This window comes from Mus musculus, chromosome 16, assembly GCF_000001635.26.
Source record: "Mus musculus strain C57BL/6J chromosome 16, GRCm38.p6 C57BL/6J".
Classification (NCBI taxonomy): Eukaryota; Metazoa; Chordata; class Mammalia; order Rodentia; family Muridae; genus Mus; species Mus musculus.
In genome coordinates, this window is record NC_000082.6 from 56,758,194 (window position 1) to 56,784,473 (window position 26,280).

Here is a 26,280-nt window from a genome sequence, read left to right on the forward strand (position 1 = left end):
AAGATCGAAGCACCCACACTTCCTTCTTCTTGAGCTTCACATGGTCTGAATTTCACCTTAGGTATCCCTAGCTTTTAGGCGAGCTGGATGGCAAGTGCGAGCGGTAAGAGAAAGCTGAAGGAGATGTGGCTGCTTTCAATGGCAGCATCTAGCTGGTGGAGGATGAGCTAGACCAGGCTTAGGAGCGACTGTCCACAGCCCTGCAGAAGCTGGAAGAGGCAGAGAAGGCTGCTGATGAGAGTGAAAGAGGCATGAAGGTGATAGAGAACCAAGCCATGAGAGATGAGGAAAAGATGGAGATCCAGTAGATGCAGCTCAAAGAAACCAAGCTTATCCCCGAGGAGGCTGACCACAAGTATAAGGAGGCTGCTCATGTAAGTTGGTCATCCTGGAAGGTGAGCTGGAGAGAGCAGAGGAGTGGGCAGAGGTGTCTGAACTAGAGTGTGTCGACCTGGAGGAAGGGCTCATGAATGCAACTAACAATCTGAAATCACTGGAGGCTGTTTCTGAAAAGGAGGATAAATATGAAGAAGGAATCAAGCTTCTGCCTGACAAGCTAAAGGAGGCTGAGTCTGCAGAAAGGACAGTTTTTAAACTGAAGAAGACAATCGATGATCTGGAAGAAAAAAAAAAAACTTACCCAGGCCAAAAAAGAGAACGTGGGCTTATATCAGATACTGGACCAGACACTGAACAAACTTAACTGTATATAATACAAACTAAACCAGAAGAGTCCTGTTTTGACACCAACTCCACTCCAGAGAGTGTGTCCCATTTTCCTCTCTCGTAAGAAGCACACTTATTACCATGTCTTGCAGGAAATGCCAAGCCGATAATGAATTCATGACTAAATATTTGTGTTAGACAATCTTTGAGCATCAGTTAAGTTTAATTCTTTCCTTTTTCACTCAAATGAAGCACCAGCTTCTTTGGCTATCTTCATTTACATTTCAAATGTTATCCTCTTTCCTGGTTTCCCCTCCAAAACCCCCCTATCCTCTCCCCACTGCTCCCTGTTCACCAACCCACCCACTCCCACTTCCTGGCCCTGGCATTCCCCTACAATGGGACATAGAACCTTCACAGGACCAAGGGCCTCTCCTCACATTGATGAGCAACTAAGCCATCCTCTGCTACATATGCAGCTGAAGCCATGAGTTCCACCGTGTGTACTCTTTGGTTGGTGGTTTAGTTCCTGAGAGCTCTGGGGTTACTGGTTAGTTCATTTTGTTGTTCCTCCTATGGGGCTGCAAACCCCTTCAACTCCTTGGGTTCTTTCTCTAGCTCCTTCATTGGGGACCTTGTGCTCAGTCCAACGGATGGCTGTGATCTGGTGGTTAGCATGTACAAGAATGCAAGTTGATCCATTCTTATCTCCTTGTACAAAGCTCAAGTCCAAGTGGATCAAGGACCTCCACATAAAACCAGATACACTGACACTAATAGAAAAGAAAGTGGGGAAGAGTTTCAAGCACATGGGCATAGGGGAACATTTCCTGAACAGAACACCAATGGCTTGTGCTCTAAGATCAAGAATTGACAAATGGGACCTCATAAAATTGCAAAGCTTATGTAAGGCAAAGGACACTGTCAATAGGACAAAATGGCAACCAACAGATTGGAAAAAGATCTTTACCAACCCTACATCTAATAGAAGGCTAATATCCAATATATACAATGAACTCAAGAAGCTGGACTCCAGAAAATCAAATAACCCCATTAAAAATGGGGTACAGAGCTAAACAAAGAATTCTCAACTGAGGAATGCCAAATAGCTGAGAAGCACCTGAAAAAATGTCCAACATCCTTAATTATCAGGGAAATGCAAATCAAAATAACCCTGAGATTCCACCTCACACCAGTCAGAATGGCTAAGATCAGAAATTCAGGTGAGAGCAGATGCTAGCAAGAATGTGAAGAAAGAGGAACACTCCTCCATTGTTGGTGGAATTGCAAGCTTGTACAACCACTCTGTAAATCAGTTTGGCGGTTCCTCAGAAAATTGGACACAATACTACGGAAGATCCAGCAATACCTCTCCTGAGCATATACCCAGAAGATGTTCCAACTTGTAATAAGGACACAGGCTCCACTATGTTCATAGCAGCCTTATTTATACCCATGGAAAGAGTTACAGAGACAAAGTTCAGAGCTGAGACAGAAGGAAGCACCATCCAGAGGCTGCCCCACCCAGGGATCCATCCCATAAACAATGATCAAACCCAGACACTATTACATATGCCAGCAAGATTTTGCTGACAGGATCCTGATATAGTTGTCTCTTGTGAGGCTATGCCAGTGCCTGGTAAATACAGAAGTGGATGCTCACAGTCATCTATTGGATGGAGCACAGGGCCCCCAGTTAAGGAACTAGAGAAAGTACCCAAGGAGCTAAAGGGATCTGCAACCCTATACCAGGAACAACAATGTGAACTAACCAGTAACCCCAGAGTTTATGTCTCTAGCTGCATACGTAGCAGAGGATGGCCTAGTCGGCCATCAATGAGAAGAGAGGCCCTTGGTCTTTCAAAGATTATATGCCCCAGTACAGGGGAATGCCAGGGCCAGGAAGTGGGAGTGGGTGGGTTGGGGAGCAGAGGGGGGGAAGGATATAGGGGACTTTTGGGATAGCATTTGAAATGTAAATGAAGAAAATACCTAATAAAGTTGTTTTTGGAAAAAAGAAAGAAATTGGCTTAACTTCGTCTCCATTGTTCAGGGAACAACAAATGGAAGCTTGACTTTTCCAAGACTTGAATTCCTTTGGGAATGACACTCATACAAGTCCAAGGCCTCCTGATAGAACTGGATGTGGAGTGTTCTGTAGGCTGCACATCTTTTTGCCTTTGTACATTTGCTTCTTCAGTTAACATCTCACATTGAAACATTGCACATTCCTCAACAGTGCGCAGCCAACTGGAGTTTACAGTCCTGATGCCAAGTCACCCTGCTTCTAGCTTATCTGAACCCTTGTGCCTCACTCCTATTTATTAAGCATCACACTACCAGGGAGATAAACTTTTAGCAAACTGTGCAATTGAATAAAATCTGCTCTGTTTTTTAGATTCTTGCAAGTGTATCAGACATAATAGTATCACTTTTCCTACATTTTGGTCAAATAAATGTTTGCATAAATGAAAATATGTTCTTTGGAACACCAGATTGGCAGTGTTGTTGGGAGAGAAAAGCTTCATTAGACTTCTAGAATACAGCTCTTTCAAGATATCGTGCCACATGCAAGACTGTGAGGGGCCTAGAGATGGTAGTGCAATTGTTACCACTAAATGACAACTTTCCCAGTTATATAAAAGGTTCCATGAGTGCCACACCATGAGGAAATAAGTGCAGAGTTTGTGACTGAGCCTTCTTACAACACAGAAATGTAAGGAACACTTCTGCGAGAGTTTCATAGAAATACAGACTTGGGTACCTGGCACTAATATTTCTATCTGTGGTTTTGAAATGAAGAATTCTCTGTGACCTGAAATAGTATCATTGAGATTACTGCATCAGAGCCTAAAGACAAACCAAATTATTAGGTGTGAAACTAAACAAGGGTTGTTTTTCCCTTCATGGACTTTTAAGTTAGTAATTGTTTGGATTCAGTGTGTTTTAAAAAACAATGCAAACAAGGTTCAAGACATACTTTCCCCAGTATTAAGTAAGATCTGAAGTTCGGTCTGTCCGTCTGGGTTGAGTCCATTTGCAGTTTTGTTAATCAATATTCTACCAGAAACCAGAGAATTACTAGATCCTGTAAGAAAGGGAAATTAGAATTTTAAATATCTGCATTTTGGTGAACTGTGAATTGTTATTGGCAATGGACTGTTGCTTACTGCCATGAGCATAGAAGGCTAACAGCTTACCTTTCTGTACGGAGAAGAGAACACTTGGCCCTGAATTGTCGTCTCGAGTGACGGACTGGATTGCTATATTGGGTTCCACCACTGTCTGATCACCTTGAGAATAGGAGTAATTCTCCATTTGCTTGATAAGACTGCATAGAATAAAACACAGGAACATGGCATGTTGTCATAAACCCAAGAGATGTGTTGTTTCCCTCATGAGAAAGGGCAGGAGCACACAGACTATGTAGTCACATTGACAACTACTAAATAAGTGTGTGTGCATTTACTTAAATATATATCTGCCTCTCTTCACCAGGGTTTTGTTTTATCACATGCAATTTTTTAAAAAAATGCTATGATTATCGCTCCCACAGGCTTTGTGCCACCATTGCATCAGCATATCTTGCAGGCAGGACAGCATTGCAGGTCAGAGGGATTTTGTCTGGCTGGTACTTATGTTTTTCCTTTGATGGTGGGCAGAGTACCTTCCTGTATAAAGAAGGCTAATATGCAGGTGTGAAGGACTGTGTAGGCACCAGCTCAACTTCTCCGTGTCCAAGGAGTTGTGTAGATAGGGTCTTCTGCAATGGGGCATCACCCTTCAGTTTGTGGAGAGTCTTGGCAAGTGCCTGGGTTGTTTGGGGATTCCCACAGAACCATTTTTTGGCCAACAATTCATCTAAATATAACCTATTCTGGAACTGGAAGCTTTGTTTGTTTAGAAGAATTTGTAGGAGCAACTAACCAACATCTCATCAACCTAAGGCCCACTCCACAAGATAGAACTCATACCTGACACAGCTTAGGTGACCAAGAACCTGAGACAAGATAGCCCAGAAACACAGAGTAAAACCCAAATACCACTGCTCTAAAAACAGAAAAAACATAGCATTAAACTGACTCCTAATGACATTCTGCTATACTCACAGATCAGTGCCTTACTCAGCCCTGATCAGAGAAGTTTCTTCTTAAAGCAGATGGAACTAATACAGAGATCCACAGCCAGCCAGACTTTGTACACACAGAGAGAAACCTTGAAACACTCAGCCCTAAATGGGTTGCCTCTATCAAATTCCTCCTCTTAGAGTTCAGGGAACCTTAGAGAAAAGGAGGCAGAAAGAATGTTCTTTGATCATAGTCATCTATTGAATGGAACACAGGGCCCTCAATGGAGGAGCTAGAGAAAGTACCCAAGGAGCTGAATGGGTCTGCAACCCTAAACCAAGAACAACAATATGAACTAACCAGTACCCCCAGAGCTCGTGTCTCTAGCTGCATATGTAGCAGATGGCCTAGCCAGCCATGATTGGGAAGAGAGGCCCTTTGGTCTTGCAAACTTTATATGCCCCAGGACAGGGGAACTCCAGGGCCAAGAAGTGGGAGTGGGTGGTTGGGGAGCAGGGCGGGGGAGGGTATAGGGGACTTTCAGGATAGCATTTGAAATGTAAATGAAGAAAATATCTAATAAAAAATTGACAAAAAAAGAGAGAATGTTCTTTGAGTACATATTACAGACTCCTTTAGTATTTTTATGGGATTCCTGAGTGTGTGAATGAGTGTGTCTCTGTTTCCTGTGCCTTCTCTTGGGCTCATTTTCCCCTGTTTTACTCAATTCCATTGTGCTAGTTTTTGTTTTATCTGATTATATTTTATTATAAAACGTGGTGATGGGATGCAATTGATTTGCAGTTTAAAATAGATACAGAAAAATGTGAATTATTTTGATTAGTATAGTCTTATAAGAAGCTTAAACTAGACATTTCTAGAAGAGGATAATGACTTTTAAATTTCAAACGTTACACAATTTCATGAGTTGTTGGCAGTTTGTGCTACATATTTCCAATGTAATAAATAATATTAATACCCGATGGCATCTTTCATTAGGACTTACCTAATGATGGCTCTAAACTGCTAAGAGGATCGTTTGCTTCCACTGTACCTGATAAGTTCCCATTAAGGAATACTGAAACACTGGGGTACCAAGAAAAGTATCCCCAGGCATTCAAAGGCTGAGAAAAGATGTGCTAAATGTGTCAGGGTTGTTTACCACAGTCAGAGACACTTCTAGAAAGTCATCTCACAGCTACTTTTAAGGCCATTTTTCTCTCATGTCATAACGGAGTAGGTTAAATATGGGCCTCAGAGTAGCTGGTCTGATTCAAAAGGCAGCAGTCAAACAGACTTACATGACTGAAAGGGGCCATCCAGTTTTTCAATTAGTAATCTTCTAGTCAGGGCGATTGGTGTGATCAGGAAGTTTCGGATTTTAGAGTAAAAAGTCAGGCCATTCTATCATTGAAAGGATAAATACAAAAGAAAAAGAGGCAATTTTCTTCCTGTTGAGAATAAGGGCGGGCCCACATACTCTTAGGAAGACTGCAAAGCAGCCTTCGGGCCCTAGCCATCTCCCTCCCCCCAGGGAAGATCTGGCTCTGCACACATACACTGACTGTTACCACCTTATGCTTGGATTTTGGTGAGATTCAGTACATCTTACAATAAATTTCAACTTGGTCAGTGTGGCGGTTTGAGCGAGAGTAGCTCCTATAGGCTCATATATTTCAATGTTTGGTTCCCAGGTGGGGGATTGTTTAGGAAGGCTTAAGAGATGTGGCCTTGGAAAAGATATAACACTGGAGGTGGGTTTTGAGGTTTCAAAAGGCCATGTCAAACCTTGTCTTGCTCTCTCTCTCTCTGCTTCCATCTTGTGGGATAAGATGTAAGCTATCAACTACAGCTCCAATGCCTGCCCTCCTGCGCACTCTGTTGGTCATAGACTAGCCCCTCTGAAACTAAGAAAGCCCCCAGTCAAATACTTTCTTTCCTAAGTTGTCTTGTTCAGGGTGTTTCATGACAGCAATAGAACAGTAACTAAGACAGTTGGGAAACTCAAGTACATAACTGTCTTAGTTATCTAAGAAAGCTAACTAGAGTAGAAATTCAAACAATGGGAAATGCATATGCAAAAGTGGATTATTTTACAGAGACAGTTTTACTTCTCAAATCAGGCCACTAGGGAGATAATTTTGACCTTCAATACAACAGCAAGGATCCAGGGTTACAGATTGGCCATTGCAAGCTGTGTTCAAAAGGAAAACTTAAAACCTAACTTGTTGATTGGACCATATTGCCTTCACCAACAGAAACCCTATTCAGAGCCTCAGAGCTCTGGCTACCTGGACATTGTGGCCCCGCCAGCCCGGAAGAGGAGAACAGACACTTCACTATGACAACTTGATGGGGTTGAAGCTGGATGGAGTCCTTCCTTCCCATCCCTCTCCGTCCCGTTTGCTTCCAGCTTTCCTATTTCCACTAAATAAACAGACTAAAAGGAGGATTCAGAGGCTGAACTCGGTGAGTTACAGGAGAGAGAAGTAAAAGAGATTGGTGGCTGATCCCTGGCTTATGAAGAGACCCTCTTATAGGCTTGCCTCAACAGATAGAGTTTGGAGAACCAGCCTTACCCTGAGAAAATTTAGTTCCCTTCATTTGAAAGGAAGAGAATGAAGAGAGCTCTTTCTTGGTAGCTCTTTAAGAGTATAGCTGCCCCCCAGTTTCCATGGGGGATTGGGTCCTGAGCCCTGTTATCCTTATGGACACTGAAATCTTACAATGCTTACATTCTTCCATAAAATGGCACAGTGCTTGCCTATAATATATGCATTTATTTCTGTATATTTAGATAATTTCTATACAACTTATGAAACATACTATGAATGCTCTGTTTCATATGCATCCTTTTTTAACTTTGATAGTTTAACCCTAAATAGATGGCTATATTCAGTCAAAAACTGTAAATTATATGGAGGATGTCCATAGATAGATAGATACATAGATAAATAGATAGATAGATAGATAGATAGATAGATAGATAGAGATAGAGATAGATATATAAAATGCTTTTATACAGAATGTTGATTGCCCATAATGCTAAAAGGCTTGATATAATCTGAAGACTACCAAACATCAGAGACTTGGTTAGATTAAAAAAGCATTTGTGTGTATGTGTGTGTGGTGTGGTTTGGGTGTTCATGTGTGGGAGTGCGGGTGTGCGGTGCATGTGTGCTGGGTGTGTGTGTGCATACACGCGGGGTATGTGTGTCTGTGTGTATGCAGGTGTGTGTGTGTGTGCATGGTGTGTGCGCAGGGGTGGGGTGGGGTACGGCGGGTGTGGTGGGGTGCGGCGGGTGTGGTGGGGTGCGGGGGGTGGGGGGAGTGGGTGTGGGTGGGTGTGGGGGGGTGGGTTGCACGCGGGGTATGGGTATGTGTGGGTGGTGTGGAATGTATGGGTGCCATGCCATGTATGTGGAGGTCAGAGGACTGCTTGTGGGAGTCAGTTTTCTCCTTGTACCATGTGGAACCTGAGAATCAAATTCAGGTTGTCTGTTTTGATGGCAAATATCTTTACTTCCTGAGCCACCTCACGGATCCAGTAGTTAATAGTGATTGTCAAGTTGATTAGATCTGGAATCAACTAAAAGATAGCCCTCCCCCCACCACCCCTGAAAGCCTGTGATGGTGTTTTCAGGAGTAATTAATTACAGGGGCCAAGATCCTTTGCTAGAGTGGACATCACCTTCTGGACAAGGCTGATATGAGGAGGGTGGAAGGCAAGGCAGTGAGCTTGGTTGTCTTCCTCGGTTTGCAGGGAATGAGCCTGCTTGGTTGTTGCTGCTGCCATTTTGTGCGGATATTAAAACCCAACTTCTTAGACCTTCCAATTGAGCTGAAGGTCGTGGTTCTCCAGAAATCATTTAGGCCTTCGGAAGGACGACTGAGGCATCCATCCTTGAATTCTGAGCAGCTACTGACCTAGCCTCTATAGTGTGCACATAGCTGTTGTTGTGCCCCAAATTGTATAAGTCAATCCAATAAATACCCCTTTGTAGTACATCGTCATCCTGCTGTGCTTCTCTGCCAGTGGACTCTAAGTAGGATGCAATAATATAAAATTATGTGCATGTATACATAGTCATAGCTTTTAAAAGGTTTTAAGGTAGTAAATGACAATAGGTTAACACATTATGTAGTTACTTATGTATGAGTGCATAAACTTATATACAGAAAGAAAATATTTGGAGTATATTCTAAACAATTGAGGTAAATAATTTCAAAGAATTTGCCCATTATGTATTTGCTCATTTTTCTGCAGTAAGCAAGATTAAATGTAAAAATAGGTTTAAAACTGTATTTTAATGATAGGCCTCTGTAACTAAATATGATTTGGTGGGTATACATACATAATCAAAAATAATCAAGTACATGGCCTTAATAAGCAAAAGCAAAGGAAGGGGGGGTTGGAATTCCTTTTTTCCCCCCAAAGTAGCCATAGGAAAACAGAAAGCAAAACAAAACAAAACAAACCCCGCCTATCAATTCTTGGGAAGAGAGAGCTGAGGTGTGGACTGTAGGCTGACAGTGTGGTACATCCTGTAGTCGGGTGCTCTCTGCAGCTCTGTGCATGGAGAAGGGAGTTGGAAGAACACCTTCTGTATGCAGAGGCTGATGCTTTGAACACATCAGACCCAGGTAAAGAGAACAAACTGTAATCTGAATCATCCCAGAGTCACTTTTTCTCCTAGCCCATGAGCACACCTCAAACCAAGTAAGTAGCCCATATCACTCCATATAGAACAAGATCAAGTAGAAAGTCAAGGGTTTTCTCTTAATTCCCAAAGCATCAGGCAGTTATTGTAGCCCCGTGAGAAATAGTCACACTTTCACCCAAGGAGGTAGATGGTACTTCCTCAAACTTTCTTTCCAAACAGTTGCTTACTTGCTAAAGGATTTGCTGTTGTCCATCTCAGCAGCTTTTTGAAAAACATCTTCACTGGCATCCAAAATCTGACTCACTGTGGCTATAGCAGTTTTTTTTGCCTGTGAAGGAGAAGGCACGTCGCATAAGATATGGGTCATGCATAATTATCACTCTGATCATGAGGAATTATCATGGTAGCCAATAACAGGAATAGCATGATAGTCCAAAGGAAAGTAACTTTTTAAAATCAAAGTTTCAGTTTGAGACCTGAGATAAAAGAAAGACCCATGATAAGAAGTAAAAACATAAATGAAGCTGGGGAAGGAGGAGGCTTAGGAGTTTGAATTTGACTTCATGATAAAGTCACTCACTGAGTTCTCTCTGCTCACAAAAACACTTGGCTTGGATAAAAGTAGACACAAATATTGCTGCAGTGCTGGCTATCCAAACCTCACAGCCCACAATACTTAGCACAACTTAAATACTTAGTATCAGGTGTACTTTTAGCCATCAGTAAAATTGTTCTCTAATAATTGAACACTCAGGTGTGTCAGAGATATAGTCTCTTGGCCTTTCATTCCTACATGTTTTTACCAACTAAACTTTACAGGGAGAAGTGCATATTCTTTGAATTCTGTCTTTAATTACCTTGTTACTTAAAACCTACTTTTCAAAGAACCTTTGGTAAGTAAAACAGTTTTTGAAAGAAGGTTATCTGAAAATCATGAAGGAAATGAGCTGTGTTGATGTACATCATTTTGATAGCTTACAACCCTGCTGACCAAATTAAGAACTCCATTGATGACAAATGTCAAGTATACTTTTAATGGTTGAGAATTTAGCAGGCCATGATATTAGACCTGTAAACCTCACTTAGGGCTTTTTAGAAAGCCAGAGACCAACCTGTGAGTATGCTTGACACAAATGCAGAGATTAAAAGGCATATTTCAGAGCAAGTGTGTAGGAAAACAGTTTATTTGGGATAGAACAGGGATGACCCAGTTTAATAAAATTGTTAATCTGTACCTAATAAAGAGACTGGTTTATTCTAAGACATGCTGGAATATCTAATATAATAATAATCATCACGTTAATTCCAGAGGATGTTTAGACAAGGAGTTTAACTTCTTTGAGCATCTCCCTAGGAAGTGTTCTCTGCCCAATTAACTTAAACATCACTCAAATCACTGTGTAAGGAATAGAATTCAGGATGTTCCTCCCATTTTAGGTTTTGGGAATCAAACATAAGGCCCCACATACGCTAATGAAACACTATCAATAGGCTACAATCCCAAACACCTCTTACGACTTAAAAGCTTGGATTTTTCAGTCCCAAAAGGACATGCATGGCATGTTCTCACTTATAAGTGGATATTAGCCATAAAATACAGGATACCCATGCTACACTACACAGACCCAAAGAAGCTAAACAAGAAGGAAGACACAAGTGAGGAAGCTTGACTCTCACTTAGAAGGGGGAATAAAATAGTCATAAGAGGCAGGTGTGGGGAGGGAACTGGGTGGGAGTGGGGAGGGGGATTCAGGATCAGGTGTGGGGAAGGACAGGAGACAGACAGGGGTGGAGAGGTGGAGGGCATCTCCAGGATGTGACAGAGACCTGGGATGATGGGGGTGCCCAAGAATCAATGGGGCTGTCCTTAGCTGTCACATCACCGGGGCTATGGAACCTGAAAAGGCCACCTCCTATAGCCAGGCAAGAACACCAGTGGAGTGCCCACAAAACTTTCCACCCCAAATTTATCCTGTCTATAAAAAAATTCATGAATGGGGAATAGAGGAGAGACTGAGATTCCCTCTTGAGACCCATCCCATGGGCAAGCACCAATCCCTGGCACTATTAATGGTACTATGTTGTGCTTGCAGACAGGAACCTAGCATGGCCTGTCCTCTGAGAGGCTCGGCCCAGCAGCTGGCTCAGACAAATGCACACACCCACAGCCAAGCAGTGGATACAGCTTGGGGACTCCTGTAGAAGAATAGGGGGAAGGATTGTGAGACCTCCACAGGGAAACCAACAGAGTCAACTAACCTGGACCCTTGGGACCCTCAGAATCTGAACCACCAACCAAAGAACATACACAGGCTGGACCTTTGCCTGCCTGTGCATATGTAAAAAAAATTTGCAGCTTGTTCTTCAGGTGGGTTCTAAACAACTGGAGCAGGGACTATTCCAAAAGCTGTTGCCTATCCTTGAGATATGGTCTTCTAGCTAGGCTGCCTTGCCTGGCCTCAGTGGGAAAAGATGTGCCTAGCCCCTGATGTGCCAGGGTGGGGAAATATTCAGGGATATCACCCACTCAGAGAAGGGGGATAGAGGGGGAAGATTAGTGGATGGGAGTGAACAGGAGGGAGAAGTATGTAAAGTGAATAAAAATAAAATCTTGTGTTTTACCTGGCTTTCATTGTTGGCTTTACCGAAGATCTGTCCAACCACTGTAGTAGCAGAAGTGATATTCTGAGCAGTCAGTTTACTGGCATCTGCTGTTAAAACCTGGGCTTCTCTAGAAATATTCTCAGCACTTGCTGTTTGGTTGTTTATCTGTTTAAAGGTAGTTTTGTTTATTTCAAAAAGTCTAGTTTATACACGTATTCCTAAACATTTTGCAAATGACTGCAGTTGAATGAGCTGTTTAACCGAATCTTTGTTTGCTTCTTTTTTTGTGTGTAAGCAACACAGTTCACAAACCCCGGGGAATCCCCTCATTCTCGACTATCTGCGTGCATTATATTAAGAACAAGGTGATACAACTCACAGACCATATGACGCTCAAGAGGAAGGAAGACCAAAGAGTGGATGCTTCAGTCCTACTTAGAAGGGGGAACAAAATAATCAAGGGAAGTAGAAGGCGGAAGGGAATTGGAAGGAAGAGAAGAGGGGGAGAGGAAAAGGAGGGGAAGAATCAGGTATGGGAGGAGATGGAGGAAATATACAGAGGGTCAGGAAATTGAACAGAGGTGTGTAGCAATGGGGGATGTGGAACTGGTGGTAGCAACTAGAAAGTCCCAGATGTCAGGAAAGCAAGAGGCTCCCAAGACCCAGCAGGGAGGACATTAGCTGAAATACCCCACAAAGAGGAGGGAGGACCTGTTGAGACCATATCCAGAGGTTAGGCACGCCCCCCCCACCGGTTGAGAAATGGGGCCACCTACCCATCTTCAAAATTTTAACCCAGAATTGCTCCTGTCTAAAGAAAATACAGGGACAAAGAGTGAAGCAGAGACTGAAGGGAAGGCCACTCAGAGACTGCACCACCTGGGGATCTATCCCACGTGCAGACACCAAACCCAGACACTATAGCGGATGCTAAGATGTGTTTGCTGACAGGAGCCTTATACAACTTTCTCCTGAGAGGTTCTGCCAGATCCTGACCAATACAGATGCGGCAGCTTGCAGCCAACCATCGAACTGAGCACAGGGACCCCAATGGAGGAGTTAGGGGAAGGACTGAAGGAGCTGAATGGGCCTTATGTGGCATCAATGGGAGGAGAGGTTCTTGGTCCTGTGAAGGCTTGATGCCCCAGTGTAGAGGAATGCTAGGGTGGTGAGGTGGGAGTGGGGAGTGGGTGGGGGAGCACCCTCATAGAAGCAAAGTAAGGGAGGATAGGAGCTTTGCAGAGAGGAAACAGGGAAAGGGGATAATATTTGAAATGTAAATAAAATAAAAAATTGTAAAAAAAAAAAGTAAAATAAAGAACAAGGAACAGCTATAGTCACGTTGCTATGGAAGTGGAGTCAACGTGTGGGGATGCAGTGAACTCAGTTTTACACTAGATGGCACCATCCCTTCGAAAATCAAACAAGTACTCATTTGTAAGGAGGCAGCAGAAAAACAAATACTGAATTCAACAGCCAAGTCTCAGTGCTGAGCACACTGGTGTTTTAGGGTGTGGGTGTGCATAATAAAATATATAAGCATACATCATTTATACTATAAATTATAAATAAAAATGGTTCTGTGAGCTGAGCTCCCTCCTAAAAAGACTTAAAAGACTTGGAGACGTTTAGAAGCTTATCCTAAAGTTTACACAGCTTGGAAATCGCAGCGTCAAGAGGCTAATACTGGCTTGTCAGATTCCAGAATCTGTAGTCTTCCTTTCAATATGTAACTGATAGCTACCTGCACAACCGCTCTCTCATTTCCAACCCACCCACACCCTGGCCATCTGTGATAAGGAAATTGCTGTGGTTCCTTGTGGATTTTTTTTTTAATTAGATATTTTCTTCATTTACATTTCAAATGCTATCCCCAAAGCCCCCTAATTCCCTCTCCTCGCCTTGCTCCCAAACCCACCTACTCCCCTTCTTGGCCCTGGCATTCCCCTGTACTGGGGCATATGATCTTCGCTAGACCAAGGGCCTCTCCTCCCGTTGTGGATTTTAAACTCAGCAGTAGCTCTGTGTCAGCTTGGCGATGGTCCCTGGCAAAAGCATTCTCACTCAAGAGTTCTAACTTTTCCTCACCTATAATATTTATCTGTGGCTTAAATATTAAATATAAAGCTTAAACATGATTTCAAAAACTTAGCAGTGTACTTAAAATGTTTTAAATGGTACAGGGACATTCCCCCAATTAACCAAAGTTTTATTTACATTTTATTTATTTATTGGTTTTGGCATTACAATTCAGAAGTGATGTATTCAGTACCAACAGCACATTGACTCATTCGGATGCTAATGACATGAAAATGTGTTGCACTTTTATGAGTCTGGACAGCAGCAAACCACAGCCTCTAGTCATTCCCAAGATGATGAAGACAACTGAGTATGCTTCATTGGTCAACCATGATGTTGAGTAGATTAGGTGATTTAAATACATTTTAAATATACAGTGGGCTTATCAGGTCTTAATCAAATTTTATGTCCAGGATCATCTGTATTTGGTAGCAGTAAATGATCATCCATTGTTGGCATTGGTGGCATCACCTTTAGTATGGAAATCATATCCAATTTGATAAGGAAATAAGATAAAATATCTGGTGGCACTAGCTGTAATCACTTTTAGTATGGAAATCATAGCCAATTTGATAAAGAAGAAATAAGATAAAATCTCTGCACAAAGAAGTGCCACATCAACGTTTTCAGCTTCTTTCTCTTCTTGAGTGATTATACAAGTTAGCACTTCTATGCATGTTCGATTGTCTATTCCTCAGCCCATATAATTAAGATGAGTGGAAACATATCTAGTCATAAATCCTTATGGATATAACCCTGAGACTAGTGTCAACATGAAGTTGTCTGTGTCTAAGGGTAATGAATTGTTCAATTTCTTTTTCATTCATTTTAATGAAGTAGACTATCTTTGGTTTATGAAGCCAGGGCTCTACGCTCAGTCAAAGCTTGAGCAGTCTACAAATATAAGGTCATTTAAAATATTTGCTAAGCTACCATTTGCTGAAATAAAATGTCAACATTAAAGAGATGTCGACTTTTAACCAAATAAGAATGGTTTCACTTACTGATATGGTGATTTATAATTTGAGAGTTTTAAAAGCATCAATTTGACCTTTAGGTATGTAAAAACCAAAGAGTTGGCCTAGACTCAGAATGTATCCCGCTGCCCAATGGATGGGCTAGAAGGCCTACCTGTATCTCCAGGGTCTGTAGATTTATATTACAACTTCCTTTGGTTACATTTTGTAGTTCTATGTTTCCAAACTCAGAAACATTGCACAGCCGAGTTGCTTTAGGACTGCCCGCTTCAATAAAAAAGAAAAAAGTGTAAAAAGCCAAACATGGAAACCACTGAATGCTTTGTGCCAGGGTGACTCTGCTGGGCACTGCATGTATTCACTCTTGAGTCTGGGCTGACCTGTGACTGGCCTTCATCAATGGAGTGTGGTGGAAATACACAACTTCCAGCACCTGGGCCTCAAACATTCTCTCAGTTTCAGTCTCCACCATTTTAAGATGTTAGAATGCTTTCCTAAGATCACAATATGAGGGAGTGAGTCTGATACTGGGAGACAATGTACTGCTGGATTGAGGTGCTGTAGCCAATGGTCACCATGCGTGTTCCCCAAATGAACATTCTAGCTGCCACAACCAACTTATAGCACGGTGAGAAACCTAAGGCATTGTTTTAGGATGAGCATTTGGAATTATTTTAATACCCAGTAATAGGAAACTCAACCAATTGCTTCAGTATTCTACAATTGTCTTGATTTTTAAAATGGGAGTTTCTGCCATGACCAGTTGCTATTTATTCCCCTCTTTGTCTCAAGAAAGATTTACTTTCTAACACATAGGAATGAAATAACTTTGAACAGGTCACAATGAAGGTAAACTAAGCTGAGACTAGAACCTATATATAAGATTTCTTACTGGCTCTTAAGTTATATGTTAATCCTTTATCTCTATGCAAATCTGGGTAACTCCCAAAGGCATAGAATTCCAGAGTATTTCAGCAAATGCTAGATGTTCTACTGGCTCTCAGGAAAGCATCTCCTTGGGCAGTTTTGTTTCCTCAGATCATGTGAACTTTCCACCTCATTGTCATCCAATTACTACTGATTACATATGTATAGGTAAAATCATAATTAAAGGGGTGGTTAATCACAGGCGACACTTTTTCTCAGGATCAGTATTAAGGCAGCTGCTTTTTGAGAAATGGTAAGAGATGCTGATATCAAAAACTGCTTTAATGACACTTAAAACAGGTTAGGGTTTTCATTAATTTATATGATCACTATACATCTACTGCAAGGCATTTGTACTGGCTAGTTGTGTGTCAACTTGACACAGCTGGAGTTATCACAGAGAAAGGAGCTTCAGTTGGGGAAATGCCTCCATGAGATCAAGCTGTAAGGCATTTTCTCAATTAGTGATCAAGGGGGAAAGGCCCCTTGTGGGTGGGACTATCTCTGGGCTGGTAGTCTTGGGTTCTATAAGAGAGCAGGCTGAGCAAGCCAGGGGAAACAAGCCAGTAGAGAACATCCCTCCATGGCCTCTGTATCAGCTCCTGCTCCCTGACCTGCTTGAGTTCCAGTCCTGACTTCTTTCAGTGATGAACAGCAATGTGGAAATGTAAGCTGAATAAACCCTTTCCTCCACAACTTGCTTCTTGGTCATGATGTTTGGGCAGGAATAGAAACCCTGACTAAGACAACATAATAAGAAGTTTTAATACATATAGGATTTAGATGTTTTAAGAAGTCATACCAAGTGTGCCTCTTCCATTATTCGTTGAATTATGAATATATTCAAGTATCATTGAAATGCACTGTAATCACTTGTTATATAAATAAATTAATTAAAAAGAATTCTTAACAGAATTAAAAGTGGATTTGGTAATAGTTGAAATATATATCTTTAAAATGATATGGACTCAGTCTGAAATTCAAAGATATAATAAACATTTTTATAATAGTTTCTCAAGAATCAGATAAATGTCAAACAGAAGATGATACTGTGACTGGCTTAGCCCCCCCCCCAAGTATTATATCTATCAGCTGTGATAACTTTCATGGGTATATTACTGACACTTATTTTTTCCCATTCATAGCATGCAGTTATGCTTTGTAAGTTGTATCTGGTTTATGAAGCATAAAAAATGTAAGGTATATATATAATATAGAAACTGAAGACAACAGTTATCCATAAGCTCACATGCATAGTAAAAACAAATGTATTGACATGTTCCTTTAGCTTTCTGAGATATTAAGAAGCTTGTGCTGTCTAGTTTAATGTCAACTTGACACATCTGAGAGATAGGAACTTCATTTGAGAAAATGCTCCCATAAGATCTGGCTGCAGGTAGGCTTGTAGGGCATTTTCTTAGTGATTGATGGGGAAAGGTGCAGCCCATTCTGGGTGGAGCCAGCCCTGGGCTGTCCTGAGTTGTATAAGAAAGCAAGCTGAGCAAGGCAGTAAGCAACACTCCCTCTCGGCCTCTGCATCAGCTCCAACCTCAAGGTTCCTGCCCTGCTTGAGTTCCTGTCCTCATTGCATTTGGGGCTGAACTGTGGTATGGAAGTGTGAGTGAAACAAACCCTTTCCTCCCCAAGCTGCTTTAGATCATGGTGTTTCACCACAGCAATAGTAACTATAACTAAGAGAAGGCTGGGAAGGACTAATCGTAGGATGGATCATGGACATGTGAGTGATCACTTATAGAATAAGTAAAGAGAGATTGTAGGAAAAAGCAATTCCTACAATGTACTTAGAATTTCAGTGTGGTCAGGATATACCCAAAAGTTAATATCTAAGTAAAATATGAAATCATTCTCACTGTTACTGATGATAGCTTTACCATATATTTTTATAAATGAGTTTTAAAGAGATTGCATTCTTGAAACATCCAGTCTGTAAGAAATGGGGGATGCTGGCAAAGCTAAGAAGATACAAATTAATGCAGTCAAGGGACAGGTCAAACATCTAGATAAAATTACATGACCAGTAGGCTCTAGTTATTATGAAAAGAGATCTCTGGATGAATAAAGTCTATACTCAGAACACTTTCCTCAGTGTGGTACTAATTTAAGTCATCAACATTCTGAATCTTGCCTGGAAACATATTTTTTATAACTTATGTATTTGCTGCTTTTATTTATTTTTTAACAATTTATTTATTATTATATGTAAGTACATTGCAGCTGTCTTCAAACACACCAGAAGAGGGCGTCAGATCTCATTACGGATGGTTGTGAGCCACCATGTGGTTTCTGGGATTTGAACTCAGGACCTTTGGAAGAGCAGTCAGTGCTCTTAACCACTGAGTCGTCTCTCCATTCCTGTCTGGAAACATATTAGAACCAGAATATACTTCCTTTGATTCTTGAAATGCCTCAAACACATAGGGTTGTCATACTGATGAAAGTGTCATGAATCTAGAAATATACCATGATGAATAACCAAAGTGACCAAGGAAATAAAGGACTACTGACAACAGGCCTACTCCAGTTAGTCTCTAGTTGGAAAGACATATACTCAAAAAGGTACAGAAGAAATCTATAATATATATTGATTTAAAATAATGTACACAAATGCTACAACTCACAGAATAAATATTCACCTCAACAAATGCTATGGGACAGAGTAAGCTAGAGAAAAAAATTCCAGTTAAACACAGATCAGGAAGAGTTTAGAAACAACTGATCCACGTTAAAGTTTTTAGGGAAATTATGATTTTATGTAGTTCTACACTAACCTTTAAACATTGACATTAAAATAAGCTAAGACTTTCCTTTCTGTCTTGTCCAGAGAGCTAATCCTAGTTGGGGGAATGGTAGGTATGATTCACTCTAACCATTCTTGTGGTAAAATAGAGATTCCAGGGGAGGGACACATACCATTGAGGGTGCCCGGTTCACATGTTTGCAAAGAGGGTCCATATCTGCCCACTGGGATACTGCCAAAGGTGAATTCACCGTCGGTACTATTTTCACAGAAATTAGCTGTAATGGAAACAAATTTCTCTCATGATAAATCATATCTTTTATTTTTGAAATTTGAAGATGGGTAAAAGATGAATTTCAGAATCTTTGCAGTGTAATTGGAATAAAAAAAAAGACTCAATAGTCAATGAGCCAGTTCAGTTTCTATACTTTCTATCAGCTTACATTTTTGCCATTAGAATAAATGTGCTATATAATTGGTTTCTGTTAAAATGTACACCATACAGACTTGGGTTGGGGGAAGGTGTGACCACTAACACACTTTACACAATGCATTGCAAGAAGTATGTATCAATCAATTAGGATCTAGAAAATGGCCTGATGACAATCTATGGTGGCAAAGGACTTTATGAGTCTTTGGGTCAAAGCAAAAAGGACAAAATCACGGGGGTATAGGATGCATTCGCTGGAAGGAGTAGAGGCAATTAATTGGAGGATATGGAGAGACTATTCCAAGATGGAAGTATGAGAATGAAAACTGTTGGAAACTACACCTTGATCCAGAAACTGCTTGAAATGGGACTCTGACATCATGTATGGACATCAAACCATAAATTTAATAGCTCAAGGGAAAGGAAAGAACTGAATTAAGCACATATTTAAGTATATCCTTAGACTCATTGTGATTCAAAAGTAAAATGCTAAAACTCTGGCTTTTGAAAGAGAGTCAAATAGCATATAACCTCTCAAAAGGACTTGCAGAAACTATATTGCAGTGTCTCCATCATATAGACCCTAAGAGGAAAACGTGGCTTTGATTGTTGAGAGGAAAAATCTCACAATTTTAGCATTTATAATATTTTTTTTCATATATATGTGTACTTGTGTTTTATTACTTGACAGTTTTATACAATTACATAATAAATGTTAGATTTTTTTTCCTATTGCCACTTTCCTTCTTATTCCCCATCCTCTAGAGTCCCTTTCCAAGGTAGTCCTCTGCCTATTTTCATGCCTTCATTTTGTGTTTGATTCTCTAAGTTTAGTTAGAATTTCTTGCTCAAGAGCATGAGTGAGAGATTCGTTACTGAGGTAAGGGCAACTTTATCAGTGCATACACCCCTAGAGAAAAAAATCGTGCCTCCTCCCCTAACAGTTAACTCTCAGTAGTTTCCCAGGGAGGGAGTAGAATCTCATAAAAGCCCCTGGTATCCATGATGAAGTGTGGACAGACCAATCTTGTGCAGGTCTTGTGAAGACAATCACAGTTGTGGTTAATTCATGCATCCATATCTTAGTGCTCTCATCATGTTTATTGTATCTATAGTCTTTAGCTAAAGCTTCTAGAGGGTTTTTTTTTTTTTGCTGCTGTTGTTACTAACAAAAGTTTCACCAATATGTCATCATAGTATTATTTAAGTAACTTACCAATTGTACAACGCAGCCCTTTCCACTCTTCTGTACAAATGCATCTGCCATTTTGCCAGGTTCCGCCATTCCTGCAGAACTGTACAGGGATACTTGGCACAGGAACAAATATCCCTGAAGAACCAGTAAACAGAATAGTATGGGAACTTGTCAGTTAGTTTCTCTTTTTATATCTGTAGCTCTTTAATTTCTATATGCAAAACCTGATTGGCATTGCTGGAAATATCCATTATATTATCCTCATCAATATGTAACATTATGAATACTTAAAAAGGTATATTTAAAGGACAGAGCATTCAATGGGAATCTTCTAAGAGGAAACAGACAATACATAGATAAATAATAGATAAATAAACAGGTTGACAAGTTAGAATGCAGACTTCCAAATACTATTCGGATACTATGCTGGCTAATTTTATGTCAACTTAATACAGGTTAGAGTCATTTTAGAGGAAGAAACCCCAGTTAACTAAATGCCTCAATAATATTGGACTGTAGGCTATCCTGTAAAGCATTTTCTTAATTAGTGATTGATGAGGGAGTGAGCGCTCAGCCCATTGTGAGTGGTGCCATTCCTGGGCTGATGGTCCTGGGTTAAGTTCAGTAAGTAAGAGGCTGAGTAAGCCATGGGGAGCAAGCCAGTAAGTAGCCCTCCCCCATGGCTACTGCATCAGGCCTTGTCTCCAAGTTCTTGTCCCGATTGAAACCCTGCCCTCACTGCTTTTGATGATGAATGGTTATATGGATCTGCGAGTGAAACAAACCCTTTCCTCCCCAAATTGCTTTTGGTCATGGCATTTTGTCACAGCAATAGAAACCACCAAGACAAATACAAAGGAAATAATGAGGACAGAGATCAGACCAACAAGGAAGACTTTCCTAAAGAGGTAGTGTTTGAATTAGACTGTATTATTAAATCAAGTAAACTCAAGATAAAAACTCGTGGCCCTAAATTGGAAACACAGAAAGAGTAGCATCAAAGGGTGCTCAGTAGGTAAAGAGCTTCCTGTACAAGCCTGAGTTCAATCCTCAGAACCCTTGTGGGAAAACATGACACAGTGGTACCCACTTCCAGTGGCAGGAACGGAGATACTGGTCGATGTCTGAGCCTCTCTGGCCAGACAGACTTACTGAACCAAGGAGCTCCAGGCCAATATGAGAGCCTGTCTCAAAACACAGTGTAAGCGGCACTTAAGGGATGATAACACTAGAGGTTGACCACTGATCTCCACAGGTATGCCACGTGCGTCTGCACACAGACGTGACCATGTGTGCATACTGGATGCACGGTGTAGCATCACAAAGCACGGAGAGATCTCACATGTCCCAACAGCAGTAGAATGTACACAATAGCAATGGTCCCTGTGTATGTTCTTCATCCTGTCTACATAGAGTAGACTGTGAAGACCTTTATACACTAAGCTCAGGAGATTAAATCCTGAGAAGATGCAGAGGGGTCTTAAGGCAAAGGAGTTGCATTAGGAATGTGTCCTAGGATGACTGATCCAACAATGTGAGAATAGGCTGGGCATATGGCAAGAAGAGTTAAACAGTGATCCAGTCTTCCATGGTGGCACTAAGATGGTAGACAGTAGTTGTCTTAGTTAAGGTTGCTATTCCTGCACAAACATCATGACCAAGAAACAAGTTGGGGAGGAAAGGGTTTATTCAGCTTAAATTTCCACATTGCTGTTCATCACCAAGGAAGTCAGGACTGGAACTCAAGCAGGTCAGGAAGCAGGAGCTAATGCAGTTTGTTTCTGCGAGTGAAACAAACCCTTTCCTCCCCAAATTGGAAATAATGAGGACAGAGATCAGACCAACAAGGAAGACTTTCCTAAAGAGGTAGTGTTTGAATTAGACTGACTTGCTTCCCCTGGCTTGCTCAGCTTGCTGTCTTATAGAACCCAAGACTCCAAGCCCAGGGATGGCACCACCCACAAGGGACCCTCCCCTCTTGATCACTAATTGAGAAAATGCCCCATAGCTGGATCTGATGGAGGCATTTCCCCAACTGAACTCCTTTCTCTGTGATAACTCCAGCTTGTGTCAAGTAGACACAAACCCAGCCAGTACAGTAGTACAGTCAGGATGAATACTTGAAATAGGAGCCCTTGGGAAAACCTTGTTTTAGGTAGGGGACACTAGTGTTTGTAGACTGAACAGTGAAACTCTAAGGGTAGAGTGATTTGTACTATGTTGAGTCTCCCACAGATTGACAGCCTTACATGCTCAGCAGTATTTACAAATGTAGTAACACTGGGAAGGACAACAAAGCCTGCTTAAAAGTAATGAAAAGCGAAGAAAAATATCCAGATATTAAAGAGAATTCTGTTTCTGTAGTTCTTCCACGAAAAGTGTAACTGAGTCTGAGTGACCAAAGTGGATGAAAATCCAGCAAAAAGCTACAGTCTTAACAGATAAAGGCATGAGAAGACATAGGCGGTGACAGAGCAACTGGAATCTCAGAGGGGGTTTCCAGGAGAGAGACAAAGGAATATGGCTTAGCCTCTGTGTATAACTTTCCATTAAATATGGAGAAAGAAAACATTTGAAAAAATAGAATTATAAAATCTAGATCTAGAGGAGTGTGTGTGAGTTGTGTGTGTGAGTGTGTTTGAGAGAGTGAGAGAGGAAGAGAGAGAGATTGAAGTCATAAAGCAGGAAGATAAAGGAAGCTTGAAAAATTCTCAAATTTGGTTAAAAAATTTGTTTAGAGAACTAAGAAGCTCAGAAAGTCACAGGCAAAATAAATATGCACATGACCAAACTGAAAATTCAAAATTTAAGAAAGATTCTGAAATTAATCTCTTAACAGCCTAAGCGTTACTGATGAATTAAGAAGGTAAAAATATCAGTCTTATAGACATTCTCTAAGAAAACAGAGAAAAGCAAAACGAGTCAACTTGTTTCATAATGTGAGAATAACTCTGATGCCAATACATGAGAAGGACATTACAAAAAAAAAATTCTAGGCCATTAAATCTCATTTATATGTGAATGTTTTGTGACTCTTTGTCTTACTTAGGGTTACTATTACTGTGATGAAACACCATGACCAAAAGCAACTTAAGGAGGAAAGGGTTTATTTGGCTTTCACTTCCATAGTAATGTTTATCATTGAAGAACTCAAAATTGATAGGAACCCAAGGGAAGAAGCTGATGCAGAGGCCATGGGCCTGAGGGTGCTACTTGCTAGCCATGGCTTGCTCAGTCTGTTTCCTTATAGAATGCAGGACCACTAACCCAGGTGTGTACCCTTTCACAATGGGCTGGGCCCTCTCCCAATCAATCAGTAATTAAGAAAACACACTAAAAACTTACTGCCTGTTCTTCTAGAGGCATTTTCCAATTGGTGTTCCCTCCTGTCAGATGACTATAGCTAGTATCAAGCAGACATGAAATTTGTACTCACTAATAAGTGGATATTAGCCAAAAAAAAAAAAAAAGGTAAAAAGGTAGAGAATACACAAGATACAGTCCACAGAACTCAAAAAGGTCACCAAGTTGAAGGGCCCAAGTGAGGACACCTCAGCCCCACTTGGGAGGGAGAAGAAAGCAACCACAAGGTGGGAAGGAGGGACCTGGGAGGAAAAGGGAACAGGGTGGGGGTGGGGTGGGAGAGAGGGAACATGATCTGGTATTGGGTGGAGGGAAAGGACTGAGGGCCAGCAGAAAGGATAGAAACAGGCAACTTCTGGAGGTGGGAGGTTAAGGGGACCCTCCAGAATGCACCAGAGACCTGGGAGGAGAAAGACTCTGAGGTCTCAAAGGAAGGAACCCTAGATGAATTGCCATACAGTGGGGAGAGAGAACTTGTAGAGCCCACCTCCAGCAAGAAGACAGAGCATTAAGTTAGGGATGGGGTTACCATCCCACAGTCAAAACTCTGACCCATAATTGTTCCTGTCTGAAAGAACTGCAGGGATGAAAATGGAGAGGAGCCTGAGGAAAAGAAGATCCAGTGACAGGCCCAAAGTGGGATCCAAATCAAGGGGAGGTCCCAAGGCCTGACACTGTTACTGAGGCTATGGAGCACTCACAAAAAGGGACCTATTGTTATTGCCCTCTGAAAGACCCAACAAGCAGCTGAAAGAGTCAGATGCAGATATTTGCACCCAACCAATGGACGGAAGCTGATGAATCCTGTGATTGAATTAGGGGAAAGCTGGAAGAAGCTGAGGAGGAGGGTGACCCTGTAGGAGGACCAGCAGTCTCAATTAACCTGGACCCCCAAGATCTCTCAGAGACTTGACCACCAACCAGGCAGCATACACCAGCTGATATGAGGCCCCCAATACATATACAGTAGAGGACTGCCAGATCTGGGTTCAGTCAGAGAAGATGCACCTAACCCTCAAGAGACTGGAGGCCCCAGGGAGTTTAGAACGTGGAGGCAAGAGCTGATGTAGGGGCCACGGTGGAGTGCTGCATACTGGCTCTGGATCCTTTCTTATAGGACGCAAGACTACTAGCTCAGGTGTGTACCTACCTACAATGGGCTGGGCCCTTCCCCATCAATCACCAATCAAGAAAATGCCCTACAGGCTTGCCTACAGCCTTAACTTATGGAAGCCTTTGCTCAGTTAAGTTTCCCTCCCTCATAGCCTATATCAAATTGACATAAAACTAGCCAGCACACATACTCCTTTGAAACAATCACAAATCAAATCAAACAACAAATAAAACAGATACCACTTGACTGTGTAATATTTATCCCAGAAATGATAGGTTGGGTGAAAATATATATATATATATTTGCAACTTTGGGACATGCAACTATATTTGGAGGGTAAAAATAGTACTAAATATAAGAATTATAAAATATAAAATAATAATAAATAAAAAAATGTAAAATGCAATTAATCTAAATTAAAAACTGCTGCTCCTCAAAATGTATTTTTTCAGATAAATAAAAGTGACAGTCACAGGGTTGGATAAAATATTTGTGTGTGTGTGAGAGAGAGAATATAAATTAGAATTGCAAGTTAAATTGTATGTTAGAATTGTAACTTATAAAGAATAGATATTCATAATTAGAGTGCAAACATACAGTTTTTATTTTTAATGAGCAAAAGTGTTGAATGGACACTGTAACAAAAAAGCCATAGAGACAACCATTATAAGAAAATGCTGTCTTTAGTCCTTAGATAAACAAGGTGTGATGGTTTGTATATGCTCAACCATCGAAATGGCACAATTAGAAGATGTAGCCCTGTTGGAGTAGGTGTGTCACTGTGGGTGTGAGCTATAGCTAGCTGCCTCACCCTAGCTGCCTGGAAGTTAGTCTTCCACTAGCAACTAGATGAAGATGTAGAACCCTCAGCTCCTCCTATACCATGCCTGCCTGGAGACTTCCACGTTCCTGCCTTGATGATACTGGACTGAATCCTGCCCCAATTGAATGCTGTCCTTATAAGAGTTGCCTTGGTCATGGTGTCTGTTGACAGCAGTAAAACCCTAACTAAGACACAAGGCTTTAGGGGAGCACTGCTTTATTCTCCACCATCATAGATAAGTCACCTATCACATGGAATAGAGTTCATGCACAGACTACTCCAGAACACCCAGGTGATGTTTGAGAAAGGGGCAGTATGTTCAGTGCAGAGAAACAGATTTCGCAACAAATGTTGCAGGACATCTAGGAACAGAAAAACAAAAGCGGATATAAACACAGATCTTCTGCTTTCAAAAATTATTTCAGAACAGATCATGAACTCTGTAGTTTTATTGCATAAAACTAATAGAAGGAAATCTTGGTGGCCTACAGAACAGTAATAAAACTTTAGATATCTTATGAAGACCACTAAAGTAAAATGTGTACATGAGACTTCCAAATAATTCTGTGATAGTTTTGTTCTTCCAGTCATAAAATATCACCAAACACACTTG

At 41.2% G+C, this 26,280-nt stretch overlaps 1 protein-coding gene and 1 pseudogene across 2 annotated transcripts in view; one reads left to right on the top strand and one right to left on the bottom strand.

Moving 5' to 3' along the window:
• The window catches only part of Adgrg7 (adhesion G protein-coupled receptor G7), a 71,398-nt gene that overhangs the window by 33,585 nt on the left and 11,533 nt on the right, over positions 1-26,280 (bottom strand). For both annotated transcript variants that reach the window (NM_172825.3, XM_011245899.2), the window contains exons 2-8: positions 20,389-20,502; positions 18,916-19,020; positions 15,212-15,324; positions 12,020-12,166; positions 9,625-9,725; positions 3,867-3,997; positions 3,647-3,754 (exon numbers count right to left, since the gene is read on the bottom strand). In NM_172825.3, coding sequence (NP_766413.2) covers positions 3,647-3,754; positions 3,867-3,997; positions 9,625-9,725; positions 12,020-12,166; positions 15,212-15,324; positions 18,916-19,020; positions 20,389-20,502 — 819 coding nt within the window. The remainder of the gene's footprint in view (positions 1-3,646; positions 3,755-3,866; positions 3,998-9,624; positions 9,726-12,019; positions 12,167-15,211; positions 15,325-18,915; positions 19,021-20,388; positions 20,503-26,280) is intronic.
• On the top strand, positions 79-951 carry Gm15693 (predicted gene 15693; annotated as a pseudogene).